The sequence below is a fragment of the Sceloporus occidentalis genome, unplaced genomic scaffold (assembly GCF_023333645.1).
Source record: "Sceloporus occidentalis isolate IW3139 unplaced genomic scaffold, rSceOcc1.0.p SCAF_97, whole genome shotgun sequence".
Lineage (NCBI taxonomy): Eukaryota > Metazoa > Chordata > Lepidosauria > Squamata > Phrynosomatidae > Sceloporus > Sceloporus occidentalis.
In genome coordinates, this window is record NW_028317077.1 from 1,047,964 (window position 1) to 1,066,989 (window position 19,026).

The following is a 19,026-nucleotide window of genomic DNA, read 5'->3' on the forward strand; positions in this document are numbered from 1 at the left end:
AAGGGAACATGGCAACTGTGGATAGGCAGTAATAAGGCGGGGAGCACTAACAGAAGAAGAACAGGGAGTAGGTATGACCAAATTATCAACCCCCTATCCAGAGATTGAAAATATTAACCTAGGGTACATCGCATGTTTCCTGGGTATAAGGCAATCCCTGGTAAGTCCCCAGATATCTTATTGGGATATCTTTTTCCTTCCTTGATGTCCTTCTTTACTAAGAGCTTAGAACCTTTGCCGGGTATGAGGGTATCACAGGGTTCTACAGCCCTATAAGTCACAATAAAGTGTATAGGAACAGCAATAAAATGTTTTTATATATTAAATTGAGTACCAAAAAATCTTAATATTTCAAAGAAACAAAAATGTCTTGGTAAAGTCCCACTCCCACTCGGTTTCATGCATCTCCCTGCGCATTAACCGTTACTGCTGTAACAAAATTTCTTCTTTAACCAAAGACTCAGGATTACCTCTAGGGAACCCAAATGATCATCAATTCTTACCCATGGGCTGATCAATGTTTCTTTAAGTCAACTAAAGGTTATGAAGTAAAAAAAAAACAACCCCTGAACTTTAAAATCTGTAAGGCGCTTTTCAAACTGTCTATACAGCCCCTTATAAATGATGGATTACTTTTTCTTTGCTGTAAATTCCGATCTTCAAAGGATCCCATTCCAAACCCAGTGGGGATTTGGAAAAGACCAGTAGGCACAAACAGTAGTGGAGCGAGTTATAAATATAAATTAATTGGTTGGCCGGACCACCGTGGGAAAGCAGCTCGTTCTGTTCAGTTTTGTCGATAAGTTAGTCATCTTGCATTTCTCATGCAGTGTGAGCTCATACTGTACATCTGTTCCATACAGCTCTGTCCCCTGCACTTAGACAGATGGTTAACTGCGGCAGCCGTCTCGCAGAGCCTGGCTAAATAAACCGATCCCTGAAATAGTTAATAGAGTCATCAGTGGCACATCTGCCAAATGCTGACTGCTGTCCGCACCAATATTCCTCTGCCGTGTACGCGCCGCGCTACAAACAGATAACAGAAGTGAAGTCTACTTAAACATAAAGACCCTGCAGAGATGACAAGTGTCATAATAACTCTAAATCAAGCACTGTGCTATTGGGTGTATTCGCAAGGGTATTTAAAGATGTCCGCTGGATATGTATCCAATAACATAGTAACATACTAAAAAGAGAAGAAGAAGTAATCCGATGGAGCGCCATTGAACGGAGCGTTAGCTGGAATGCCATGGGTTAATAATCACTGGTCTAGTTCAATAAATCACATCCAGTGTGCAATGGGAAAAATATCAATGGTTCTTATACCATTAGAATGTTGTCCTGAAATGTATTTATTATATTTCACATGCACCCTTTATTATCTAAATAATGAGAGGGTGGTATATAAGTGGAACAGCCTTCCAGCAGACGTTATAGACATACCTGGGAACTCTATGGGTTTGGCCTCCATAACTCCAGGAGAAGCGCTGCTTCTCCGGTTCTCCAGGTCAACACCTGAATCCTCCGGGTCGCGTGAGCAGAGTCCTGACACTCTCCGTCAGTTTCCCCTTTATATGGAGGTGTTTCCCCCAATGGCGGCAGCTGGAATGCCCACTGGCGGCAGCAGGACCTCCTACCAATGTCAGCAGGTCCGCCCACTCACCCCCAAGGATAGGCTCCAGGCAGCCAAAGCCCACAAGTTCCCAGGTATGGTTATAGAGGTTAATACAGCGAGGGAATTTAAATATGTATGGGGTAGGCATATGGCTCCTGAAGGGCCGAATGGGTCTGTAATGCCGCCAAGTTCTATATTTCTATGTAAGTAATAATTAGCCAAAACATTTAATCCATCAGAAAAAAAATTACAATCCACGAGTATTAAGTATTAAAAAACCCTGAAGACCAAAATAGAATATTTAGCTTTTAGGAGGACCTTTTAGGAGTGCTGAAATTAAATACTGCCTCTTTAACCCTTCAAATACAGTCATTTTAAAGGGGTCAATTTGAAAGAAACTAAAGAAAAAAATTTCCCAAATTGGGAGTGATTTTACATTGAAAGAATCCTCCTGAATATTAAGTCACTGTAAATCTTTTAAGAAATGTTTCTAACTGAGATGGAGTCCTCTCGTTATTAAATCTGAGCATGGTTCCGATGAAGTACGCCAGGTACTCACATATGCATTGCCGTTTATTCAGCGTAAAACACTTGAAAGGAAAATACCAAAATAACTGTTTTATATTCCTCCACAAACTCACAAAATCGCCCCGACTATTTTCTTCTTTACTCTACAGAGCAAATAGTTTCTTTATGGATTGAAGTATTGTATACCAAATTGATTTTCCTGAGCATGTTTTGCAAAATCCAGCCATTTGTTATGGTCACAATGTTACCTTCTGCTTCCCGATATTGTCTAATCTTATTTTTCCTCCTAAAAAAAATTGTTTATACTCCTAAATTTATTTTCTTGAACAATTAAATTTAACAAAAAACCCAAAAACAAATAACACATGGTTGTTTAAAGAATTACTTTTTTTCCGGAACAAGTGGCAAAATTTATTCTGGAACGTCGTTTTTTTTTTTAACACTTAAAGAACATCATTAAAACGAATTCCCATTTGACATATCAGCTGTAACTCGGCAATCTGGCCGTATTTATTCCAACATTAATTATTCAGCTGTTATGGTCCAATGAAACTCAGTGAAATTAAATTAATTTGAAGTCGGGGGATGAACCAGGAAAGGTGTCAATTTCATCCGACAAACCAATCTTATTTTTTTTTTTTTCCCGGCCAGAACCGCATCTCGAGTCCTATGTAATTTCCAGAAGGTGTCTGGGTGGGAATGGTAATGTAAGTGAATCTCAGCAGAAGATGTTGTGCTGTATACTGAATACCAGATCCATAATTATAATGGACTTCCACTCATTTTAAATTCAGATACATTATTGTGCCCCCCCCCCCCTCTCCATCATTCATCCTGGAATCTCTAATGGCTTCGTGGTAACAAAACAACCTTCTTACGATTCACTCGATGTTTCTAACATATTGAAAACCAAGATGACAAGTCAAGAAATCTTGATATATAGCATCCTTGAGCTGCTAATTTAAAATTTGCCCTTGTCGTGGTGATTAACAAACATGTCCCCCTCTTAAACTAGACTTAGAAGAATATGGTTTTCAGCCTCCGGAATAAATACATTTGAAATATCTCCAGGAACTTGGATAGTCTGCAATATCTGAAGGACATAGAACATTCTAATAAATGTCCATGTTCTGCATCTGCAAAATGGATCAGAGAGGTTTAGGATACTTCTAAATATCCCACGTTGGTGAAAAAAAAAAAGTTAAGACGAGACCAAGGACTGATTAAGGTTTGAGTCTTTACAGTAGGACCAATGGGCGGACTTGATGGACCCAATGGGTCTTCTCTACTGGCAAATTCTATGTTTCTATGTCCTCGTTCATTTTGTGGTTCCCATTTTGTAGCCACTAGCTATACTTAGGTTAGATCGGAAGAAATACCAGTGGTGCTTGTAACAGCTCGGGGTTTCACAGCCCATCATCCTCGTCGACTGACGCCAATATCGTTTTCGACATACAGTAGGTAATAAACGGGAGTAGAATAGAAAATGATGTAGATTAATAAAGTGATACATTTGGTGGATAGCAAGTAAAAGAAACATTTTACAGAAACAAAACCCAAACGGGGAGGTCGGACACGTTCCAGCCGTAGCACAATGACCCGGTTTCCCGTTATGTTTATACTTCGAGCGCAAATGATTCTGAAAATATCTAGAAAAATAAACAAAAATGCATTAATGCCATCTGCCCTCCAGATTCTATCATACGCCTGTACGACATTTAATTTTAGTGTAGCGTGGCCAATAGGTCAGGAATACGTTTCCATTGCCAATCAGTGTAATTATATAACTAAAAGCATTGCAGTATTATAAAGAAATGGATGTATAGGACATACTTTAACCCTTTGTTATATTTTAATGGTAAAACCTGTAGTTTTTCTTTAAAAAAATAATTAAATAAAATCTAGTAAATACAGTGTGTAACCTGTGGGTTAAACATGTTGGATTAATGTAATTGATTTTTTTCTAGGGAAGACTAATAAGCTTTGAATACATTAAAATGTTAATCCCATATACAATATTATTTGGCCAAACATTTGGTGGTCTTTTCGTGATCCGCATGAATTTCTAGCACGGGTCTCGAATTCGTCTCGACTGATCGTTGATCTATTATTAATCAGACGCAGTAATTCCTACGTGAATTTCCTTATTTCATAGTTACTCTTCAAGGAAGAGCTATTTTGCATATATAACCCTAAATGTTTTATAAGCGTATCTTGCTGCTTCGGGGGAGGAAATATCAGATAACGTGAGATTTTGACACCTAACTAAAAATAAATAAAAATTCTCTTTTTCTCACATTAAATGTACAGGTGGTTACGATAAATAGTTCTATTTCACGTAAACAAGTTCTTTTTGAACCCCCCCCCCCCAGTAACTGCTTTCGAAACCCCCGAAATTATAGAATGCTTTTAAATTCTGAAAATGGCTTTGAAATTTTTAAGCTTTTCCGACTGAACAATAATTTAGGTTTTTGGTTTTATAACAGCGTGAGAAACCAAACCTTTGTTTGTAAAAGGATGTAACACGCCTGAGAAGGACATATCAAACGTATAACATGTTCTATATAAAGAACTCTTTGCGGATTTACGGCGCCGAGGTGCCAATTTTACAGAATTTCGTGGAAATATAGGTTATGATTACAGAGCCGGCTGAACCTGGTTCTGAAATACAGAGGAGATGAAGAAAAATGGCCTTTCCACCATAGCAATCGATAAGACTATTCAATCACAGCACCATTCTGTTGGTTGCTATGGCGATATAAACATCTTGGAACTTTGCACCAGAATTACTTTTTATATATCGCCCAAAGGAGTTCTATGTGGACTTAAACCTGGCTTATGCCGTACCTCTGGCCAGGCCTGGATGTGTAAAAATGGAGGAGTGCGAGACAGCGCATGGTCCTCCTGTACACATGGGAGTTTGTGAGGGTTTTTATATTTTTGGTATTGAGCTTGGCTTGGTTGATACTAAAGCCCTAGGCCTGGCTTGCTTACAGCACGGCTCGTGGGCTACCGGCCATATTCACCCAATCTAGGGTCCCGCAGTATGTGGGCTCACCAAAAACAATAATATGTGGCCGCACGTATACATATGGAGGCCACACGTACATCATTTGGCACCCTCCCCCACCATAAAGTGCCAGGGCCTATATAAATACAATATCTGTGTCTTACAAAGGTGGGCAAATAGGGACTCGCTGCCAGCGACTGATTAAGGTTCGAGTCTTTATAGCAACCCCCCCCCAAAAAAAACAACAGGCTCAATGCCAAATAATAATTGTCTCCAACTGGCAACCGTCCAATAGAAATAAAAAATATATTAGCGATTCAGCTTGTACTAAAATCAAGCATGCATGGTATAGATAAGCAGCGGTACATTGACTCCGTCTGTGGCCTTTACACAAACTCTGTAATAAATATTTTTTTGATACAATTTTTTTCCACCTGACCATACAGAAATATTGACATTTATCTAATCCCCTCCTGGTGTCGCACAGCCGCTGCGGTTTACACGGACACATGCGTGTTGCCGGCATTAACTGATTGCCATTCATGCTTGAAAGTCTTTTTTTTTTATTTTCTCCCCGGCTGCTGGGCGCTGCCTGACTGGCTTGGAAACGAAAGAGTTTCATCTATTAGGCGTGACAAACTTGTATTCGGCGGCAAGTGTCTGACCTTGCTCATAACTCCTTCATCCCATCCCGCCATTCCTTTCCCAGATGAAAGATTCTGGCTTCCTGTCGGTTGCCTCGGCAACCAAGACTATGGAAGGCAGCCAAAAGGGAATGATTAATAAGAGATTGTGCATGCATGTCGAATGCTGTATGTGTAAATATATATGTGTATCCATTGCTGTTCAAAAGTTTTGTCCTGATTTTTTTTATAAAGAACAGCCAATTTTGTCCATTAAAATAACATAAAATGGATCAGAAACCCAGCGCAGACGGGGTTAATGTTGTATACTATTGTAGCTGATTTTTAATGGAATTTCTTCATAGGTGTACAGAGAGCCTTTATCACTCCCATCACTCCTGTGTTCCAATGGCCCTTTATCACTCCCATCACTCCTGTGTTCCAATGGCCCTTTATCACTCCCATCACTCCTGTGTTCCAATGGCCCTTTATCACTCCCATCACTCCTGTGTTCCAATGGCCCGTTGTGTTCGCTGATCCAAGTTTAAGAGACTAATTGATGGTTAGAAACCCTTTTGCAAATTGTTACAGCCAGAAATGTCCATGTTTTCCATGAAAACAGCTCAGTGACCCCAAACTATTGAATACACACACACACACTTTTTGATAAATTAATATTAATAAATAAATATTAATATATTAAAGAACATGAGCAGAAAACATACTAAGGTTTCATTCATTTTATTTTGTGCAGATATTTGCAATTTTCAGCTTACTGAGAGGGTGGTAGAGAAATGGAACAGCCTTCCATCAATAGTGGTAGATACTAGGTTAGATGGTAGGTTAATACAGTGAGGGAATTTAAATATGCTCCCCTACTTACAAACAGCGTAATGAATTAATAAAGCACGCCCCAGGGCGTTTGCAGAAACTTGGTCCTGCCTGTTGCCATAACGAAATTGTAAAGCGATCTATAGTAAGATGATGTACGGCTGGTGTAGGGGATGAAATCAAGGGGAGATGACTGCTGGGTAACTGTCGGTGATAATATGGTGATTTTTAGGACTCCAGAGGGGTTTTGGGGGTGTATTTAATCACCCTTAGTGGTTATTGTGTGGAGTAATCCATGTTAACCCATTAATCTCACCAGGTCATCCACCATCACCCATTCATGTCGTCACAGAACAAAATATCTCATATGAATGACATCACTCAAACCTTAATCCATCCTTGTGCTTGTGTTAGATTCAGGATAGCCACACGCCTATCCCTTACTGTATTAACCTCTACCACCTCTGCCGGGAGGTTATTCCACTTATCTACTTCCCTCTGACCCTCTAGTGTTAGAGTATGACCTCTTGTTTTAACGTTTCTCCTCCTTTGAAATATACTTTCCTTCACATCTCTCTCTCCTCTCGATTCTTTCCTCCAAGCGGTACGGTTCTAAAGATATAGAACGTATTCCGCGCATGGAACGGTAGAATGCCTTTTTTTTTATTATTATAACCGTTGTCCTTTAAATAATACGAACAAACTGTCACCGCGTTATGCCGGCTCGCGTGAATTTACACAGCTGTGGGAATCGAGAGGAGCTTTATGGATGATAGATTATTTCCTTATCATTCTTTGACAATTTATAGTCTGAAGTCTCTCTGTTCTACCATCACAACTGACTTCGAGAATTATCCCGGTGTGACCTACCTTTGAATGGAAGATATACACTTTATTTTTTGCCTCGGGCAGCGTGTCTGCCAGATATCGCAGCATTACCCAGATGACCCAGGAACCAAAAGCGGAAAATGCTAGGCTGTTTTAGGCAAGCAGAATGTTCTTGTATTGTCTTAGATTTATGGATCCTTTTTAATTCATGGGGCTGTATTTGTTTAACTCGCCAGAGGTGAATAAAATTCTTCCGATAAAAAGGAAGTCTGATAGCGGCTGTAAATAAATACCATGTGTGTATATATATATATATATATATATATATATATATATATATATATATATATATATATATATATTATATAATATATAAACAATAGCAAGGCACCCCCCCAAACATTGAATGCAGATGAAAGTACTTTGTAAATCTTCAAACCTAAAGAATAAATGTACCTTAGAGAGAAGCTGCAGCTCCCCACCTCGTGTACCGACGTGTTATGACAACGATTAACTGCTTGGTTTCTGGAGAATCCCCCCATACTTTTTCAAGGGGAACACTATGGGAATTAAAAAGAGACCTTTCAGCCATCATGTGCATTAAAGTGCATAGAATGGCTGGAGTCTCTCTTTAAATGGGTTTTCTGGTCTGCCATTAGGTCATACTTACAAATCTACTTATTCATCGGTTCAGGGGATCAAAATGATACATTTGGTTCAGTTAGCGCCTCCAACTCTCCTTTTCCGCATTTCTCCTCTCTCATATTAATCGTACTCGTACTGGTGGTGGTGATGATAACCATCAGGTAAGTGTTTTCACAGCCTTTGGCAAAAGGGAACCAGGCGTTCCAAAGAAAATATGCTTGGGCTAGCTGAACATCAAAGACGTGAAGAGTGGGCAGCAATGGGTGATATTGAGGGCACTAACCTGGAGCTCTGGTAAAGCGGCAATTTGCCCTGAGAGTCCAGGTAAAACCCAGTAAGTTCCCCAGCTCTATATAATCCATGGAGCAACAATGTCATCAATTCACAGATCAAGGAGTTGGGTTCCAAGTTCATTACTTGCACAAGAACCTCTGTTGAAATCAAGAAAAAAATATAAGACCATCCAAAAGGAGCTGAACTGCGTTTGTTGTTTTATGTTAGTCCCCAGCCCAAAATTCAATCAACATGATGTATACATATCATAAAAAAAATCTGATTTGGGGTTTTAACAGGGTTTTCATTTTCCTTCAGCTTGTTTTGGACGGCACAACATAGAAAACGGGAACTACAATGAGGTTTAAATTGCTGGCTTTTGGATTGCATAGGATTGCTAACGTTTCAATAGAAATACAACCCTCCGCCAGATACATTTTACGTTCCCTAGAGTTCCACGGGTAACGTCAAACCAAAGGCATCTGTATGAAAACATAATTTGTGCTGAAAGATGGATTTTTAAGCCTTTTCATTCTTTATTTTGTACGTTTAATTTTGATGGGAAAAAATACTGAATTTAAAACAATACAGAATCATTTTTGGTTAGGAAGATAGAGAATGTTTTAACAATAGCTACCTGCAAATCCTTGATTTGTAAAGCCATAGCCCTCTGGGCAATAAAGCAATATTCTTTTTTTAAGGCCAAACATATGTGGATGGTTCACCCAAATCTGAATACCTGTTATTTAGGATAAATCAACCCTTCATTTCATACTGAACAGACCCAGCATCCAGGGCCCGTGCGTGTGATTATCTTCATGGTTGGGTTCACAAACGCAAGGAGAAAAAAGAACACAAACCCATTTATCTGAAACCAAATGGGACAGAGATGAAAAAGTATATTATTGACAAAAGAAACAATGTCTGCGTGATTACCATAATAATCAAGTGCCAAATCCATGGATGTGTAAATCCTTTCTACGGCATATTTCTAACATACAAATAAGCTTTTTCAATCAATTTGTTGTTGATGGAGAAGACGGCGGGATATGATGATGATGATGATGATGATTGCAATACGCATCTTTGGCTTAAAAGTTATAGATTCATGTTTCTGGGTCAGTGCCCTAGAGGTGGCTTAGATACACTATAAGTGCAAGCTAATAGGTATCTCATCAACCGACCTTCATGGTTCCATGAAGATCAACCATCTATGATCTTATCGATAATGTTGTCTGCCCTCTTTTCCTGATGTAAAGACTTAAACCTTAATCAGTCGTTGGTCTCGTCTTAGATTCAGGAGCCATATGCCTACCCCATGCATGTTTAAATCCCCTCACTGTATTAGCCTCTACCATATCTGCTGGGAGGCTCTTCCACTTATTTACCAACCTCTCAGTAAAATAAAACTTCCTTAAATTCAGCCTCTCACCCTCCAGCTTTAGATTATGACCTCTTATTCTAACGTTTCTCCTCTTCGGTAATGAAAATGATCAATTCTCCACTTCATTGAGCTAAACCCTATGAGAGAGTGCCAACCAGGCTAAGAGTAGAAAGAAGGAATTTAGGCAAAATTCCCCTTAAACATATGGAATAATATAAACTAGACCTTTTTATTGAACAATGTAACAAGATGGTTTTCTTCTGTTTCTGGTTAAACGGGACTAATTTTGTTGCCATACAAGAGAAACTTTGTATTAGTTTATTTATTTATTTATTTATTTTCTTGGTTAGTATACAGTTAGCTGGTCCAGAAATGAAGGAAGGTGGGATTTGGGGCTCTTTTTAATATTTTGATTAATCTCTCGTTTCGCCTTTGGCTTATTGTCCTAATCCTTGGCCCAAATGAGTTTTAAAAGATAGCCTGAAGGGCATAATAAGTCCACCCTGCTTGCGTCTCATTATGTAGCTGCCCTAATGAAATTCAGAAAACTAATCAATATAGAATCCATAATTATTACAAAAAAAATGTGTTTTAGACTGTACATTACTAACCAACAGTATAATGTTGTAATATGTTGCCTTTTTATGAATAAGCTAAATAATAATAATAATAATAATAATAATTACACTTTGAAATGTGTGATAAGTTATTAAAGCCATTAATCAGCTAATGAAATACATTGTATTTCAATGACAAAATGCATTGATTTTATATCAGATTAACCAGATATTAAGTGTGTGTTTCTGATAATGCCTGGCCCTTTTCAGTATCTATCAGTTTAGAACTATGTCCTTGACTTATACATTGGGAAATGTTCTCTTTCTTTCTAGAGTAAAATGAACTAATATGCCAACTTTCAATCTTTTAGATCTAGAGCAAATAAATAAAAAAAGATAATTTAGATCGAACAGTCATTTTACTCCCTTGTCATGTCAATTAGGCACGCTGTCTAGAAAGCAAACGCTGCGTTGATGGATCTTTATTGATGTATTCTCTCCAATAAGTTAATTAAGATTTCAGGAAGTAAGAGAAACACTAAGGATGTGTCTGTGTGATACAAATTTGAGTCGTTATCAGCTATTGCCGTGCTCCAGAATAACCAAAAGCAGCCATTTTTTTGGTTAGCCCTTTGAGAACCAGATATGATAAAATAAATATCCCTTTCATCTCAAGGGACATATTATTTTGTCAGTTTGTCGCAATTTGAACATATAAAGTTAGGTCATTTTCCAAAATGTGCAAAAAAACCTTCTTTAAAAAGGGCCGAATGGTGTATTGAATGCGGTGGAATGCGTGTAATACGTTTTATATGCAGCTGTCCGGATTATGTCATTAAGACAATTGGCCCAGGCCCTATGTGTGCAATGTCTGATCACCCGTGACATATAAGACTGAAATAGTTATGGTTTGGTGTAATCTCTGAAAGGATCAGGAAGCCACACCGTCCTGAAATCCAGGGTTATCCATCCATGTGACAAAAGGAGACCACCTCCAGTTGAGACCCAGATGCAATCTAGGATGTTTTCAGGTCTTCACCGTCGGGGCCAAGAGTGGATTCTCCACCACCTCTGTGGTTAGTTCTGTACATCAGTGCTCCTCAACCCTCTCCTCAAGGCACACCTCGCAGTCCAGGATTTAGGTATTACTCGGGTGTGTCTAAGACACACATGAGTAATACTTAAAGAGAAGGGGTGTTTCAGTATGTTCCAGGTTGTCGTCAACAATGTTACCCCATATCCCTTCTAGAAATGCCAAAAAGTCTTCCATGGTGGTGATCCACAAGTCTTCTAACCTGTTAGAATTTGTAGGCGATACAGAGAAGCAGGAGGTATTGTGAAGTCGTCATAATGTCCCTTGTGAGACATCTTTCTGGAGACCTTGTAATACTTGGTACAAACATTCCTCTTTAAAGTATATATACCTGTTTAAAAAATATATACACATTATACAATTAACATGACATTTGGTTTATTATTAATAAAATATGATATATCCGTCAATGTATGAAATATTATTGTCTTTGGGTTTCAAGCTTACTGAACATCGCCTGAAGCTTTGATATTTTGTGCTTCTTTTTATTCTGCAATAAATTAATCCAGAGAACCAAATTTTTTTAAAATGATATTCTCACTACTCTTGGAAGCTCTTCATCTTTGGTTCTTCCACAACTTAATCTGTAGTCCTTGGAGAAGGGCTATTCCGTCCATCTCCCTAAGGGGGACCAAGGCAGTCTTCCTTGGGCCTTGGGCTCCTCCCTGTGACCAAGAGTTTTGGCCAAATCTGAGAATCTTCGGTTGTGATATGTTGACCCATTCACAACCACTTGAGAACTCAACAGAAGAATTTTGCATTTCAATGGTTTCCTTTGTAGCAGAGCCATGGAAATTCTTCTTTCCTGGCCCCACAGCTGGAACCCCACTGATGGCAATGGTTGAGGGTTTTGCTACTTCTCTATCGTCAGGTTCTATTCCCATTTCGAATGGTAAAATGTGGACATGTTAACATTTTCCCCCCAAGATTTTGAGTGTATAAATGCACCTATACTGTAGCTAGTTATCACATTGTCTACCTACATTCTAAAATTCCCTGAAACAGATTGCAGTCCCACCAATCTTATTTTAACCAACAAATTCTGAGCTTTCTAATATCTAATAGATGCTTTCTACTTTAAAATCACTGTTAAATACAATATAAAAATATTCCTATATACATTCCATGGGGAATTTGAAAATAAAATATTTTTTTTCTTTATTAGATTTTGTTTCAGAAATGTGAACACATTTTCCAGAGAACATATGTAGACCTCAAAAATTGAAATAATGAAAAAAAAAAAATGTTTGCTATTTATCAGCTCAGCCCTCGTGCGCTGAACCAACATGGTTGCCTCTTGGGAACGTTTACAAAAGGATTTGTTTGCTTGTAATCCACAACTTTCCTTCTTCTTGTTTCTCAAGAAGACTAATGGGTTATGACAGCTGTCACTCGCAGCGGAGAAGTGAATGCGGCTTGCAGTAGATATTAAAAACCGTATTGATTGAGTAGGTGTAGGGCTGACCGGTAATGTTCCTTATTGAATTTTGCATTCTAGTGTGAGATGATTGACATGAGCTACATAAAAATGAATAAAATGTAAAAAAAAAAATAATAAAAAATAAAAGATGCTAATGCCAGGACTTCAATTGATGAAGCATATCTCGGAAAGCATTGCATGTATAATATAAATATACATCAAATATAAAGTCTCTTTACGTAAGTGTTTTCTGGGAGAGTTGGGTTGTATTCAGGTCTATTTCCTATAGAAACATATATAACACAAGGGGAGGCATGGCCGGATCAGATGATTGTTAATGATCACCCCCCCAACTAGATTTTACGTTGAGATACCTGCAGCGCCCGTATAATTTAGACTAACTCATATTTTATGTATAATCAAAATTGCCTGATATGAAGCTTATGGTGATTTAGACAACCTCATTTTATGATGATTTAAATAAAAGCAAATGGTATCAGGAGATATAACACAAGTTTTTAAAAGATAATTAATCCCCGCAAACATCACACATGATAACCCTAGCCTTCGGTCACATCATATGCAAATTAGATTCCCATGCAGGTGTTTATTTGCATATACTGATGGATTGATGACATCGTAGATGAAATTAACCTAGAGAATTTTATTTCTCCCCATTTCTACTTGTTCAATAATAAAAAATACTATTATTAATATTAATATTATTTTGTTAAATATTATAAATCCGGCTATGATATTAATTAATGGTAGAAAGAAGTGTCGTCTCCTATGACACACCATGTACAGTATGCAATATAGATAAATATTGTTACAATATTAAAATCCATGTTTTCAGCATCTAAAATGTAGTGCCAATTGTTAAATAAATTATGGCATTATATATACAATAAAAAAAAGGTATGGTAGACATCAGAATAATAACTTGGAAAAGTACAATTAAATTGTGTTAGAATTTACCATAGCATGACCATCGTAGTTTGGTTTTTCAAAAGAAAAATAAATAAATTAATTAAGCTGAACAAAACAACCAGAAATCGATTCGGTGGATTATTTCAAGGATGTGATTTCGTGCTTTCATTTACATAAATTAATATGCAAGAGATTTGTTTTGGAAAGACTGCAGTTTTGGACAAGTGGCTGTTTTTTTTTTTGTTGCTTTTTTTTTTTTTTTATGCCGTTCTGGTTTTCGACATACTACAAAACTCATCCTGAATGTTTCTGAAATAGTATCCGTTGACATTTAGAGCAGCAACATGTACTGGAAATGGATGATGGTCCTGAAACATGCCACCCGGTATTATCCATCAGTGACTTACCATAATGGTAAAATAAATGTATGGTTTTAAAGGGACATGACACCCCCTACTACAGAAGAATGTATGTTTAAAGTAACCCTAACCCTCTGTACTTTTTTATGCATGCTTCCAAAACGGGGGAAAAAATAATAAAATCCTTAACCTGACACAGAATTTGCAGCCACAAAATCTTCTTCCATGATCTCCAAATTTCTTTCCACTGATTGGCTGATTAAGCTGTCAATCAGCGGCAGTTACAGTACTTCAAATCTCATATAGTCTCTTAACAAGACACTTGAAACTTTTAAACTTATTCTGTGAAACCGCTAATTTATCCAAGTAAATGTAAAAGTCATTAGTTTTTCCGTCTGTACCGTGTCATACGGGGTACAAGGGCTGGACGCAACTTTGGGACTGCATGGCGCTTACAGTAATGACTACAGTAGAAACTTAGTCTTAGGATCCCAGCAGAAACCCAGAAAAACGAGAATACGAGGACTAGAAGCCTTATTTATAACCGCTTGGGCACAGAAGGTCTGGGAACTTTTATCAAAGGGCAAGCTTAAGTATACTGATCGAATATTTTTTGGCATTCAACGCGAGACTCCTGTCCATCTCACATTCACGGCAGGTAGAACATCCTTAAATGGTGTATCTGGTCAGAATGTAAATGTTGCTCAAAGTCTTTCTCTGTGGACACGAGGAATGGATAACAGAAAGAGGAAAAAAGGTTGAAATAATAACCACCGAAAATAAAATTACCCCTGTCCGGCTCTCCATTGCATTGTTAGACTAGCATTTAGGCATCCTAGACACATGCCTAGGGGGACCTTGGTGGTTTAACTCTCTCTAGAAGGTGGCCATCAGAATTATTAAGGCTACAGCTCTTGCCATGGACAAGGAGGAATGGAGGAATGGAGCCAGGAGCCCGAAAGGGAAGGAGATTTTTTTGTGTTCACTCCTAGGGACCCAGAGGGTCTTAATCTGGTAGGCAGTTCAAGGGGCTAACCTATTCAAGCAATGGAGGGCACTGATTAGTAACAAGACTAACTAGGGTTGAGCCAAGTAACTACATTTCAAAATTCCAGTTGTAAGACCTATAACCCATCCTACCTTCCCCCAGCTATTTAATTGTTCCTAAAATTCATTTTAGAAGGAAGATATCTGAAATTGAATTTCATCGGCTTAAAGGTAACACTTTTTTTCCGCCCTGTATGCTCATGGAGCAATTTCCAAACAGAAGGCTTCTCCGCGGTTCACCATGAAGTGAAGCGTGCAAAGGATTATTGTTTCCCTGAGCCAAGCCCTGCTGCCTACCTAGTAACACATCCTGCATAGTAATAATACCCTTTATCGTCTGTGTTCATCATCCTCTAGGCTTGGGTGTCTACAAAGCTTGAAAAAGCCATTTCTGTGTCTAATACAATACAACGTAAGTCCTAAATCAAATGTCACGTTATATTCCGATTTATTTAATAAAACTGAATGATAGTGAAATATTTCTAGTAATGTTAATGAAATCACATACAGTGCATGATCATTGGTCGATATGTCTCATGGTGAATTCGCCTTTCCGGTGTTTTTATACATGTTTATGTACTGTAAGAATTAAAGAAGAAATCATTAAATTTTTTGGGTCCTCATTAAATAATTCGATTTCTTTGGAAATTGTTGCTGCTGTAGCCGAGCAGCTAAATCTTCTTCCATATCCCCACGATTCTGATTCACGGAAAGCTGTCCATGAGACGCGTCGAGTGGAGACTGGTCTTTAAAGCGGGGGGGAAAAGTACAGAGACTTGACCCAGAGCAGCACTTACCGCTGCGGTCGCTGTCTACCATGCTGAGCTATGATGTCATATCTCAGCATGCTACATGGGTGGCATGGAGTAAGGTCATCTCTTCAATAGGTCAAAGGAGGCTCCTGGAAGCCTGATCGCCTAATACGGTTGTCCTACGCCTGATCGGTCTAGGAGAGAACACGGCCCTGGGAAGATTTTCTTCCTTACACCAATACAGCAGTTTGTTGCTTGCGGGTTCTAAAACATACAGCTTTGAGAATCCTTTTTAAACAAAATGTATCCGATTTTCTTTTGTGATAATCGAGAAACAGAAGAACTGTGGCGGCTGCAAACAATCCCTAGCATTAGAAGCCTAACTCCTATCTGCTAAACGCAGAGTCCGGGAAATCACTCACAGCCCCGTGCTTGGGCTGACAGTAGGAAACGAACGCACCTAGGGGTAATCGGGATCGAAGGAACATTTGCATGAAATGTCCTGATTATTGTTATATTTATTGTTTTATATAGCGGCATCATATGCCGTAGTGCTGTACAATGGGTAGACAGGACATAACAAGTAGTATATAACATAACTTACAGAAACAACAGGTGAGGAGGGCCCTGCTCAAAGGATCTTACAATCTAGATGGAGTTAGGGTTAAGACTTTGCTGGGATATTAATAAATCTCTATAAATTAAAACATTATAACATTGCTTTGCCTTTAATATATAATATATATTAAAGGCAAAGCAGGTGTGTGTGTGTGTGTATATACATGTATATATATATATACACAAAGCTGAGCTTTCAATGGGTGCTTTACAAACAGTAGGCAAAACTGCAATTATATTTTATTTTGAAAGAAAGCTGAAACACCTTTAATATAATAACTGTATTCTACCTCTTTCAACGGGGTGGCACTGGTGCATATTTATGCCTTTTTCTTCTCCATGACAACAGATAAAGGATCTGTGGTCATGGCAACAGCTTCATGTCTCTAGCCCTTGCAATGTAAGAGATGGTGATTGTTAATTCCTAGATTAAGCCAACAAATGAGTGAGCATGAGATAAGTAAGAAAAAAAATACCAGAGAACGCACGTCCGTTAGCTTATCCTTGAAAAGTAGTAGTCAGAAGAAATAGAATTCTTGGCGGGACCCTTTTTAACGTCAGGGGTATTCCCCTTAATGACAAAGCCCGTACATGTACGGGCTCAAAATGCATTGTTTTCAATGGGTTTAGGGACTGCCCATTGTCCTTAAGGGGTTAATACCTTGTACAAAGTGAATTAGAATTCTCCACGTGTGCTACAATGTGTCCAACATGGAATACTATGTATGGTTTTCCAGGTATGAATGGGGCCTTACAGAAACATGTTCTGGACTATCCGCATGTGACTATTATGCGCCGAACATAATACAAGTCGATAATTGCCACAAAAATTAAATATGTAAAAATGGTAACTCAAAACCCATATTTGTATTTTTTTCTATCTGATATAAAGTGGGCTCCTGTCATGTATACGGTGAGATAGGGAGAGAACAGTTGGCTCTGTATTACAGACAGTTTGCTTCTTATATATTATAAGAGATTGAATTGTATCATTTCACTTGAAAAGGCAACTAAAAACCGTATTAATACAGGGAGAGAATTTAAACATGAATGAGATACTGAATCTAAAAGGAGACCGAGAACCAGGCCATCTGGCACACTGGGCAAACCCCGGTGGGCTGCTGGCCGACATTTCCCCATACTCACCCGATCAGCTGCAGTATGCGGCCACCGGCTGTATATGGCCGGCCACACACTGAATAAGCATAAAACACAACATGCAACCTCTCCTGTTCAGCCATCAGCCATACTTACATAATTGGTGGCCGCTAGCCTTAGAGTGCCAGGTCTCCCTCATCATCCTTAGCCCGACCTTGCCAAGAACTTATAAAGGTCTGAGTCTTTAAAGCAGGAAAAACCGGAAGATTAGATGGACCAAATGCTTTTTATCTCTCATCAAATTCTGATTCTACGTCATCTGTAATGCAACTTGAGTGTAAAGGCTTAAAAGGGCCTTTGATTGCTTTATTGATTAATGATCCGTCATAGGTCTTATAGCACTAAGTTTACCCATGATGACTTCCCGTTGACTTCAGTCGATGACCTACAGCAGGGGTTACTCCTGAGCAGATGAATTCAGCGTTCTATATTCTATACTTTTTCTCTAAAATGTTGAATTCTTTCCTGGGATTTTTCTCTGCATTTTCTTTTTCTGAAACATTTGATGTTGATAATAATAGATTTATGTTCTCAACAAACATTCAAATTCTGTAGACATACAATACTCTTGTTACAAAAGCCTTTTTATTGTTATGCTTTTACAAAAGTAATATATATGTTAAAGATATATACATTTCACCTTTACATGCCTTCTTTAGATATTAGATATCTTAATTCTCTTTGTATTCCTGTTTTTTTTTTGTTTTTTTTTTTACTTTGCCCTGTGTTTTTCAAAAAAGTAGCCATGCCTCCCACTCCTTTTCCTATTGAACCTCTAACCTATGTATCACCGACGACATCCAAAAATTCCTCTCTGATCAAATCCACACCTTCCCCTCCAGCTGTCCCCAGTTCCAGTGTCCTTCCCTCTGCTCCCCGAGACGTGGTCCCCGTTTTGGTTTCCAGTCGATTCGTCCGTCTCAGCTGGCGCCCGCCCGTAGAAACCAGAGGCAATATACAGACTTATACCATCTACTACTCCAAAGACGAAGCTTACAGGTAAGCTCTTTAAAAGACTACGCGGTCCAAAATATTGTATTTCTGTATTATAAGTCTCCAATAACTCTTTATTTTATTGGGCGGTGGCTACAAATAAAACTATTTGCGGAAGAATTTTAATATGATGACTTAACATTGTTATTCCGGAATCTTCACAATAATAGGTATTGGTGCAGGTACTTAAAACTGGTGACATCTTCCAACTTTGCCCATTATAAGACGCCATGATTGTAACAGGGATTTAGCTAACTTAGAGGATACCACGCGGGTGGCCATTTTACCCCAAGGCATTATCCTACCAAACTATGACATTTTTCATGTGTTTAAAGTATTGTTTAATAAATCCACATGCAAAA

General features: G+C 38.4%; 1 protein-coding gene across 1 annotated transcript in view; it reads left to right on the plus strand.

Moving 5' to 3' along the window:
• LOC149284213 (netrin receptor DCC-like) overlaps window positions 1-19,026 on the plus strand; it is a 197,343-nt gene that overhangs the window by 80,131 nt on the left and 98,186 nt on the right. The window contains exon 8 of the mRNA XM_089496999.1: window positions 18,514-18,670. Coding sequence (XP_089353125.1) covers window positions 18,514-18,670 — 157 coding nt within the window. The remainder of the gene's footprint in view (window positions 1-18,513; window positions 18,671-19,026) is intronic.